This window comes from Gastrolobium bilobum, unplaced genomic scaffold, assembly GCF_033153095.1.
Source record: "Gastrolobium bilobum isolate Gb01-03AN ecotype WA unplaced genomic scaffold, APGP_CSIRO_Gbil_v1 utg4519, whole genome shotgun sequence".
Classification (NCBI taxonomy): Eukaryota; Viridiplantae; Streptophyta; class Magnoliopsida; order Fabales; family Fabaceae; genus Gastrolobium; species Gastrolobium bilobum.
Genome location: NW_026898712.1, coordinates 51,128 through 62,982, shown reverse-complemented (window position 1 = coordinate 62,982; position 11,855 = coordinate 51,128). Strand labels below are relative to the sequence as shown.

The following is an 11,855-nucleotide window of genomic DNA, read 5'->3' as shown; positions in this document are numbered from 1 at the left end:
TCCTAACTTTTTGAAGAAAAAAAAAAAACTACGACACGCAAAACAAATCTCTATAACATTATCCAATTATTTTTTTTACAACATTAACTTTTATAAAACCCTAATTAAAAATACAAGAATACCCTCACACGGAATCACAAAACGCAAACTGGGAATGGATCAAACCCATTTATAACAGCAAAAAGCAAAAGGGAAGATCAAATTGGAAAACGTCATTTTCATTACAACAAAAAAACAAAGATAGTCATAAATCAATCCTCAATAGTAACACATTTATGGGCCAAGGGTCGTTAGATATGGATGAACGAAAATGCTTGTTGTTCCGTAAGATCAACCTTCTATGCCACTTTCATTTGCTTTTTTATTTTTATTGAATAATAAACATGTATGATCAATTCGTCCGCAGCTGTTTAATTTATGAAATAGGTTTCGTTAACTTTCATTTACTTTATTTTATTTTATTTTTTCAGAGCTTGGTCACTTGCTCGCAACGGATGTGGATGGAGACAATAGGAGCGGGCTAAAACTTCGAAACGAAGAAATAACATAATTAAAGAAAACTTTACTTTAATTAGCCTCAACAGGGAAATACCGAATGATGCTACGAATTTATGTTAAAAAATTATTGATGTTGATCTGTAAAAATATAGATATAGATGTAGGAATGGAAAAATATGTATTTTGTTTTATGTATGTTTCATGTTAATTGAGCACTAGCCAAATTCAAAAGAATTTATCCTAAAATATATGCAATCCAGCCAATCATATTGTAGGTCTCAATTGCCAATTCAATTTTTATTGTGCTTTATAGAAACTCTTGAACATTTAAAAGAAAAGAAAAATTGATGTGCTTGCTCGAGACGTGAAATGTAATTTAAAAACGTAAGTACGTAGTTTCATATATTTCTAGAGTTGCTCTTCTTTTAAGAGTTCTAAATCAATTTATGCGTGGATTTACTCATTTACATTGTAGATGCTTTCCCAAAAAGGAACTTTTTCACACTTTGCAAAAGCCAAAAGGCCCAAAAATCCTTTTTTTCAAAAAAAAAAAAAAAAACAATGAAATTATTACTATTTTTTCTTTAAAAAAAAAGACAAAAAATGGGTGTTGTGGTTTATTAGTAAAATAAACCTATATATCAAAAAAAATTTCTGAAACAAGTTAGTTACATATCATACTAATAAACCTATATATCAAAAATGTTTTCTGAAACAAGTTAGTTACATATCATTACTTTTTTTTCTAATTTTTAGAAACTGGATTTTTCTAAATTTTTTGTTGCATTACTTTTTTTAAAAAAAAATCTTTAAATTTTCTACAGTGGATAAATTATTTATATTCATTCTCAAAATGACGTCGTTTTGAGTTGAAAGATTAAAAAGTTATAATGAGAATGGCTATTAAAACCTTAAAATAAAATAATTTGATGAAAATACATTAATTTCCGTTACAAACAACATTATTTTGAGCTTAATATAGATAATTTATTAAAAAATAAATAAACCCATAAAAAAATCACATAATAAGTCTGACTCAAGATAAAAATATGTAGTTTCAACTTTGAAAAGAAAAAAAAGATAAAAATATGTAACATATCACTTAATATTATTTTTTTAAAATTTCTATAAATTATCGATAGGAGTTTGAATTTCGGCAAAGCATGCAAAAGAATTGTTCAATTAATGCTGAGTGAATAAGTATTTTCATACTAATGTATTCAAATATGCCGTTGATCAATACAAAATCATTCTCATATCATTGGAATTCGTTACTTTCAGCTGCATCGGCAAGTCCTGCACCATTTTCGTGCATCACTTGTGTCCACGTCAGCCTCTGTAGCACTGAACACTATTTAGATAACAAAATAATATTATTCCGTTTTCAGGGATAGGATATTATGACACACAAATAATGTTACGCACAATGTTACGACCACATCTTAATCGTTGATTTTCGTCAATCAACGGTTATCATTTTTCAAATCAAACTTATTAATTAATTATTAATTCGCAATAAATGATAACCGTTGATTGGCGGAAATCAACAGTTAAGATGTGGTCGTAACATTGTGCGTAACATTATTTGTGTGTCATAATATCCTATCCCTTATTTTCATACTTAAAATGTGTATAAGGAAGCCATAAAGTGACAAACTAAAATCTACAAATTATTGTTCATATTTATTTGTATATTTATATAAAAATAATTATCGCTACATAAAGTGTTTTCTTCTCAATATAACATAAAATTGCCATGAAGTTTTTGCGGTTTTAATTGGTGTAGTTCGAATCAAAGTTATTTTCTCGTAAATAAGCTACTTTTCTATATTATATATATATATATATATATATATATATATAAAAGAGGGTCTCCAATTGCAATAGCTGACGCGGGAAAGGTCGGCGAATTCCACCGACACATTTTTTTTATTTATTTATGGGTTATGTTTATCTCATTTTACATGAGATAAACATCTCTCCTACACACAAAAAGAGGTTGGGTCCCACCACTTTTTTTTTCTCTCTCCTCTTACATGTGGGTCCCACTTATACTTTTGTTTCTATAACATAAGGTAATTCTTTTCCTACAACATAAGAAAAATATATCCCTTTATTTATTCATTCATTCATTATATTATGAAATCATCCTATTAAAATCGGGTATGTTTTTCTCCTCGTGATGGAAAAAGATAGCTACAAATTTCCGCCGGTTTTTTTTTTTCTTTTTATTGGGTAGATCCCACTTATTTTTGTTTCAAAAGGAGACCATACCATACTTATCTCTCCTAACAAGAAACATATTGGCCATTAAAATAAAATAAAAAACAAAGACAATGCTGCCAGTAAATTTGAGGAAAAAGGTGATGGCTGCTGGATTTAGAGAGAGAAAAAGAATGAGTGAATGTGGACTGATCGCAGTCGTTTTCCCACAAAGCACGGCCAAAGTCTCTCAATTTTATGCTGACTTAACGATACCAATATCTCTAATTACGGCTTGATTCTCCGTTCCCAAACTGTCTCCCCGTACCACGAAAATGAATGAACCCTCACGAAAATGAAAGTATCATCCCAATTCTACGCATCAATAGTTTCTAGATTTCCCTTCCGGACGCATAATACACTTTGCTACTTGCCTACTTCCATATTTATCCGTACGGAGAACCCTTTTCCTTTTTTTTAAGTTAAATATTTTTGGTATGTATAATATATAGTATGCATGTGGATAATTTGGTAATAAAAAAATAAGAGATTAATATTTCTCATTTTATAAGAAATAATTTTATTTCTTTTATATAAACAAAAGTGAAGAGAGTCATATGAAAAGAAGAAAATAAAAATAAAATATAAATTTAACACATTTTTATAAGCTATAATATAGGAAAGAATAAACTCATAAACAAAATACTAATGTCATGTACCACCTTTTTTATTTTTTTAAAATAATTAACTTTAAACTCTTCGTCCATCAAAATGTTACTCATCAAATAAAGAATGAAACATATTGGCAAACGTTATTCCAATTATTAATAAGGATTTTGAAAATTGTTTATCTCATTTAACATGAGATAAAATTATTTTTCTATACTCACACGTACATAAAAAAGAAAATAGAATAGAAAAGAGAAAAAAAATATAAATAGATTTCTCCACTCAATATATGTATAAGAAAATTATTTCATCTCATATTAAATAAGAAAACAATTTCCCATATTAATATAGGTAAAGGAAAAATAACAATTGGCGCAAATGGGTATTCATTGAGCGGATTCCAAGTGAAATGGGTTAGAGTTAGAGTGTGTTTGGATTGCATTTTACAAAAAGTTATTTTTATGCTCGACTTATTTTAAAATTGTTTTTTTATAAAAGTTAAAACTTTTAAAAAATTTTAAAAAATATTATTTTTTGAAAAAAAAATTAGCTTTTAACTTTTGTTTTTTAAGAAGCTAAAATTTTTAGTTTATGAAAAAAATAAATTTTTGATTTTTTTTTTATGACTTATGTTTTTTTTAAAAATAATATCTAAATGCACGTTAAAATAAAAGTACTTTTTTTGGGAAAAAAAAGGTATCTTCGAGCTGGTGACCTAAAGCGAAAAGTCCATCCGTTGTACCGTAACAGGACGCGAGTGATTAGCTTAGCCACAATGTCAAAAATCGGTGGCGAACTCCAACGCGTGCGAGAGCCGAGAGGTCTAATTTCAACGATCCCCACTACAGGTCATCAAATTTGAGATTATAAGCTGTATTCTCTCCTTCGACAGTTCAAAGTAAACAAACACCTCCTTCTTTCTTTGTCTTTACGTGTTTAGGTGTTGTGGATAAGATTCAATCTTCATGAACCGTTCCACCATTCCTCTCCTTTTCCCATCTATTATCTTATTTTATTTTATCATCATAAATATATATAATCCGTGTCCTTAATTAATGTAATTGAGAAACATCCTTTGTGTTTCTTTATTTATTTCTTTCGAAAATTTAAAAATCATTTTCCCAAGCGCCGCGACTTTCAAATCCCTCGTTCTTCATGCCCCCCTATTGCTCCCAGTCCACACGTCTTTCTTCTTTCAAATTTCACAAACCACAACCCTTCTCATTCCATATAAATACCCTTCTCTCTTCACAACTCCACAGCATAACCGCAACTCTATCCTCTCATTGAAAACAAAAAAAAACATTATTCTAATTTTCTCCGAAGATGGTTGATTTACATTGGAAATCAAAGATGCTAAGTTCTGACATGTCTTCCAAAACTCCCAAAATCTCTCTCTCCGACAAACCCTCACCACGCAGCAGCTCCCTACCCTCTTTGCAACTACCCTTCCACACCGCCGATATCTCCGCCGCCGTGCCTCCGCTTTGCGCCGCATACGACCAATATCTCCACCTCCCGGAGCTCAGAAAACTTTGGAACTCAAGGGATTTCCCCAACTGGAGCAACGAACCAATCATAAAACCAGCCTTGCAAGCTCTCGAGATCACGTTCCGCTTCCTCTCAACTGTTTTCTCCGACATCAGACCCTACGCGAACCGCAGAGAATGGAACCGTAGGGTAGAGTCCCTCGCCACGTCTCAAATCGAGATAATCGCTCTGCTCTGCGAGGACGAGGAACAAAACCCCGAGACACGTGGCACAGCCCCAACCGCTGATCTCAGCATCAGCGACTGCCAGAGCAGAAGCTATAGCGAAACAAGCATGCTACCACGGCTTGCCACGTGGTACAAATCCAAGGACGTAGCGCAGAGGATCCTTCTCTCCGTGGAATGCCAAATGAGGAGATGCTTCTACACGTTAGGTTTGGGAGAACCGAACCTCGCTGGGAAACCGAGCCTCCGATACGACGCCGTGTGCAAGCCGAACGATGTTCACGCGCTGAAGACGACGCCGTTCGACGATCGCGTCGAGAACTACGAGAACCACGCGTTGCACGCGACGCACCAGATCGGGGAGTCGTGGATCCACGCGTCGCGGAAGCTTCTGGAAAGAATCATGGAAGCGATCGAAGGGAGAAGGTTCGAGAAGGCTGCTGAGGATTGTTACGCTGTGGAGCGGATCTGGAAGCTTCTTGCGGAGGTGGAGGACGTTCACCTGATGATGGACCCTGGCGATTTTTTGAAACTGAAGAACCAGTTGTCGGTGAGGTCGTCGTGCGGCGAAACGTCGGCGTTTTGTTTCCGGTCGAAGGAGCTGGTGGAGGTGACTAAGCTGTGCAGGGATCTGAGGCAAAGAGTGCCGGAGATATTGGAGGTGGAGGTGGATCCCAAGGGTGGGCCAAGGATTCAAGAGGCGGCGATGAAGCTGTACGTGGTGGAGAAGACGAGTGAGTTCGAGAAGGTTCACCTGCTTCAGGCTATGCAAGCGATTGAGGCGGCGATGAAGAGGTTCTTCTACGCGTATAAGCAGGTTTTGACGGTGGTAATGGGAAGCTCCGAGGCTAATGGGAACCGAGTTGGGTTGAGTTGCGACGGTGGTGACTCGTTGACTCAGATATTCATGGAACCTACTTATTTTCCAAGTTTGGATGCGGCAAAGACTTTCCTTGGGTACTTTTGGGATAACGATCATAAATGGGTTTAAAAAAAAAATGGTGACACTTACACTTTGGGCATTTTACTGCGTAATTCATTTTAGATTGATAGTGATATATGTTAAAAACAGAGACGAAAAAGAAAAAAAAGAAAAAAAAGATGTAATCAAAGAAATTCTTTTCTTTTTTAAATTTGAAATGGATAAAATTTTGTAATGGTTGTTGAATGTTCCTGTCTTTGTAAAATATATGACAAATTCTTTTTATACAAATGACTTCATTATCGTCTTTTCTCGTTACGACTTCCTATCAATTTCCTTGGAATGAAATATAAAAGTATTTATGACTAAGAACATTACAACGCTTAAAGATGGATATGCTTTGGAATATCTTTTATAGATTTGGTCGCACAAACCAATTGATAAAGTCATTTGTGTAATAATACAGCTTCTTGTTCTACTTGAAATAATAGTCGCCAGTACTAAGGCTGCGTTTGTATGGAGTTTTTAATAAAGTCATTTTTATCATTTTCTTATTTTAAAAGTACTTTCTATAAAAATTACGGCTATTTAGATTTTTTAAAAATAATTGATTTTTGAAAAAAATATTTGGCTTTTGACTTCTGCTTTTTTTAAAAGTTAAAGTTTTTAGCTTTTGAAAAAAGTAAGTTCTAAACAGACTTCTTTCGAAAAGGACTTTTTTTTCTTAAAAAAAGCAGCTTTTGAATAAAAAAAAGTCCATCCAAACGTGCTCTAAGTCTTGCGACTCCTTTCCTAATTTTTTATTTATTTCACGAATCACAAGGATGTATTTATTTGGTAGAAGAAAAAAAAATTATCTGGAATGTAGTGATTTTTTTTTTCAAGTAAATTACAAAAATATGTTTGGTAGGTCTAAATTTTTTTAGAAATTTAATTCTATTGATACTATGAGAAAATAAAAATGTCATGTATCAGATGATATTTTCGTTTAAGAATATCATATATAAAATGAAATATGAAAAACAAATTCCTAAGATTATTTTTAATTTTTTCATATCAAACGGTTGAAAATAAATTTATCTCATCTCACTTTTAAAAATTTCTAAAAAAAATCTCCGTACCAAACTTTCAGTATGTATTTTACAAAGGGAAAGATATTGTAACAATCAAGTTATGTTACAATCAATCTCACCGTTAGATTGATTATGTTGATCCAATGATTATATTTATTTTCATCTTTGTATGGTTATGATTCCTCATATTTAAAGTGAAAGCATTAAATATGAAAAATCATAACAATATAAAGATGAAAATAAATATAAAGTATTAAATTTGAGAAATCATAACCATACAAAGATGGAAATAAATATAACCGTTGGATCAACATAATTGATCTAACGGTGAGATTGATTGATAGTAACTTGATAATAACATAACTTGGTTGTTACAATATCCTTCTCCATTTTACAATATGAATTAAACGTGCAAGATGGTAATTAATTAAGGGATTCTTCTAGTCTCTCGAAATTCTTGGCGGTTAAACTGAATAATATGTTTATCGATCTTGCATTGATTACAGAATGTCCTGCGTATTAAGATGACAACGTGGCTCCTAGTACATAATTATTGGAGTTCCACTCTATTCTTTCGGTCTAATTTATTCTTGGTTCAATAAAATTTTGTTGTTGATGAAAAAGAAATAGGTCATAATGTTGATTAGAATCAGTAAAGGGCTGAAGGCCATCTAGAACACCACATACCCACCCCCAAAAAACAATGCTATGCAGACCTACCCACCTTCTAAAGAAACAGGTAGGAAATTAAGCCAGGGTTTTTCAATACTAGTCAAATATGGCACTAGAAGCATACCTTGGACTTTTACAAAGAAGCGTATATATTTTGAGATTCTATATATATTTAGGGAAGAGTATTTATCTTTTTAAATGATATAATTTGTGTCATTTTACTCTCACAAAGAGATGGAACTCACATTTTTATTTTTTTATGTCCACTCTCTCTTACATGATTTATCTCTTTCTCTCATTAAAATGATACAACTTTACATCCTTTAGAATGATACACACTTTTTCCATATATTCAAACCTTCGTAGATAAAGTTTTTCTACTAATTAAGTAAACAAAATCTATTACAAAAGTAGCCAATAGAAAGAAAATACATTTTATATGAACGCAAATAATATTCTTAAAGCATTTATATTTGGGCTCATGATATAGGAGAGGGCATATCTTATGCTAAGACACAAAGTGATAGGGTTCACCACTAAAAAGAAAAAAGAAAAAAAAAATAACAACACAATTATTGAAACGTTTATGACAATAAGATAATAGTCTCCTACAACATGAGACTATTATTTCCCTTTATATTTTATACAAAACTAAACAACTAAAATAATAAGTAATTAAGGCATAATATTACTTACACTATTTAATGCAAATTTTCTACATTCAAATGGTCTAGAATGTGACTTTTGCTACGGCGCATAATTGTAATTGTGTCTCTACAATGTTATTGGTTGCTCCCCTTTCCTCCTAATATATTGTCTGACATTCAAGCAAATCCAACTCAAAAAAAATCTAGTAGGAAAGAGAAATATTCGAACGGGGCAACAAAGTTCTTTCTAGTTGATCTTCAGCACATTCCAGATCAATATTTAAAAAATGAATTTGATTTCAAGCATTGTGAATTGTGAAATAATAAACCAGGCATCTCTATTTTTATTTTATTAAAAAAAAATGCTTCTTTGCTTGATACTTCTGGAATTGAATTTTATGGTAGTGATTTGGATGGTGCATTTTCAGATACAAAATTGTTTTCATGTGATATTTAATAATTTATATTATAAATATAATTTGAAAAACTGTAATTTATTAGATTTTGAAAGTTTCAATTATACTTCAAAATAAATATTTTATAATATCTAAACCAATTTAAAGTTTTAAAATATTAAAAATCAAAAATTTAATCAAACCTCACGTGTTATCCTGTCTGCTAACAAAAACCCTCCCATGGCATTCATCTTCCGTGATACATACTTATTTCTTTAACAATGTCATGTTAAAAATAAAATGGAATTATGGCAAAAAAAATTAATTTATTGCTTTTTTAATAAAAAATTACGAATAAGTAATCGTTTTGAAATTAATTACGAAAATATAGCAGTTAAACATGCCCCATAGGGGCATGACCGGTTGGAGAGAGACACGCCCAATGTTGGGCGTGACGAGGAGAGAGACACGCTCAATGTTGGGCGTGTTTCACCAGGTGCTGTCACGTGGCACAAAAGTCAACAGTTTGACCGTAAAACTTTGGAAGTCCATAACTTTTGACTCGGGTATCCGAATTAGGTAATTTTTTTTGAATGCACATAACTTTTCGAGATCTACGTAATGACACCTCATTTGGCATATTTTGTCTCTCACAAAAAAATTGAATTTACAATAATGATATCATAAGAACGTTTAAACAAAAATTAACAGAAAACCACTGTTATGATTAGAAACATTCATAATAAAGATCCTTATGATTATGGTAAGTTATGATAAGGTTAATTATGTATGTTATTGAGATATATATTAAAATTTTGAATGAAGAATTTTATGAAATTTATAATTAATAAAAGTTAACATCTGTCGGTGACAGAATATCGAATAATTTATATTAAAAAGTTAAGTGAGTGCTTTTCGTTTTATTTTGATTTTTAAATTTTTGTTCATGATTATAAAAATGTTAGATTATTTTTAGTAATAATTATAAGGTAACAAAGTCATGTCATTTTTAATAATTATGGTATCATTGTTGTAAATTCAATTTTTTTGTGAGAGACAAAATAGGTCAAATTAGGTGTCATTACGTAGATCTGGAAAAGTTATGTGGATTCAAAAAAAAAATTACTTAATTCGGATATCCGAGTCAAAAGTTATGGACTTCCAAAGTTTTACGGTCAAACTGTTGGCTTTTGTGCCACGTGGCAGCACCTGGTGAAACACGTCTAACATTGGGCGTGTCTCTCTCCAACCGGTCACGCCCCTATGGGGCATGTTTAACTGCTATATTTTCGTAATTAATTTCAAAACGATTATTTATTCGTAATTTTTTATTAAAAAGATAATAAATTAATTTTTTTCCCCATCTCTATTATACAACTCTATTGAATTTTAACCAAATCCAAAGAACTATGACTTGTCGTTTCGTTTTATTCATCCTGACCAACCTTCTGTACATGAAATATATATATATATATATATATATATATATATATATATATATATATAGTGGCGGATCCAGGAAAATAACGAAGGGTGGCAACTTAATAAGGTCTAATCTTGAACGCGATTTACGAGCAGCTGCCAGTTGACTGGGTCTGGTTTAGATCTAGATCTATATTAGGTTTGGATACTGAAGGTGGAGGAGAAAAAAAAAAACTCACAGGAAAATAAATTAGAAGGAGAAAAATTAAAGGTGTAGGATATTGTAACAACAACTAGGGCTATTACCAATCAATTTCACCGTTAGATCGATTATGTTAATCCAACGGTTATATTTATTTTCATCTTATAGGGTTATGATCCCCATATTTAATATAAAAGCATTAAATATAGGAAATCATAACCATACAAATGTGAAAATAAATATAAAGTATTAAATATGGGAAATCATAAGCATACAAAGATGAAAATAAAAATAACCGTTGGATTCGCATAATCGATCTAACGGTAAAATTGATTGGTAGTAACCCTAATTGGTTGTTATAATATCCAACCCCAAAATTGAATTGGAAAAACTTGAATTTAAAAAAAAATTATATTTTTACTTCATATTTAAGGGTGGGCACTTGCCCCCCTTCTCCCCTAACTGGATCCGTCTATATATATATATATCAAAGCCCAAAACTTGTGCTTATATATAGTACCTTCTATTAATGCCCATTTTCTCTTAATATTCCTTGTACGGTAGGTCATCTTCTAGCTACTTCCAAAGTCCAAACACATCACTTTTAACTTTATTATTTTTATACTTTTTGGAGTGACAATTTGTGGAAGCGCAAATGATGAAAATTAAAGATTTGGAATGACGACTTACGTATGTAAAGTTAGACACTAAATTCGAAGAAGGGATGAAATCAAAGGACACAATTGATAACGAAGAAGAGGACGTCAATCCTTTGAGGATTTAAACTAGGGACAAAATTGGGGAGTATTTTTATGATATCGAGATGTAAACCAACTTTCCTGACTTTAATATCTATGATCATAGCCCAGTTTATAATGTTAATGCAATTCTTGATAATTATAATCTAATTCATGATGATTATCTAACTTACTATGACAATTCATTTTTTGATGATTATCCAATTTACATGAAAATCCAGTACCTAATTATCATTCAGTTAATGATAAATTTGATAGAGAATCAGATAATGATAAATTTAATAGAGGAAGCAGAATTATCATTTAAGTTTCTATTTAAAGATATTGATATTAGTGAAAGATCTATAAAGCAAATTCGAGGACGAACCTTTTCTCAGCAAGGGAGAATAATGCACTTACAATTGACTCATTGCACATGTCTCAACCATTGATTCAAGAAGTTTGGAGTTAACTAACATTATGGCCTAATAAAGAAGCAATAATTTAAAATATAACAAATTGACATCAAATTCAAGTTCAACTGAAGCAGCAAATATAATTGTGATTTTTTTGACCAAAAAAGAAAAACAGAAAATTTGACATGATTTGAGATCTAATATTTGAGATGTGTTTAGAATGATTCAATTGTATGATTTTGAATTTTGAATTAATTTGTAGTTAAAAGGGTGCTTAAGACCTGA

At 31.5% G+C, this 11,855-nt stretch overlaps 1 protein-coding gene across 1 annotated transcript; it reads left to right on the top strand.

Annotated features, from left to right (window-relative positions):
• The first annotated feature begins 4,536 nt into the window (after window positions 1-4,536).
• LOC133318616 (nematode resistance protein-like HSPRO2) lies at window positions 4,537-6,187 on the top strand. The gene has a single exon (XM_061520639.1). The coding sequence runs from the start codon at window positions 4,696-4,698 to the stop codon at window positions 6,073-6,075; it is 1,380 nt and encodes a 459-aa protein (XP_061376623.1). The 5' UTR covers window positions 4,537-4,695; the 3' UTR covers window positions 6,076-6,187.
• Window positions 6,188-11,855: the final 5,668 nt, after the last annotated feature.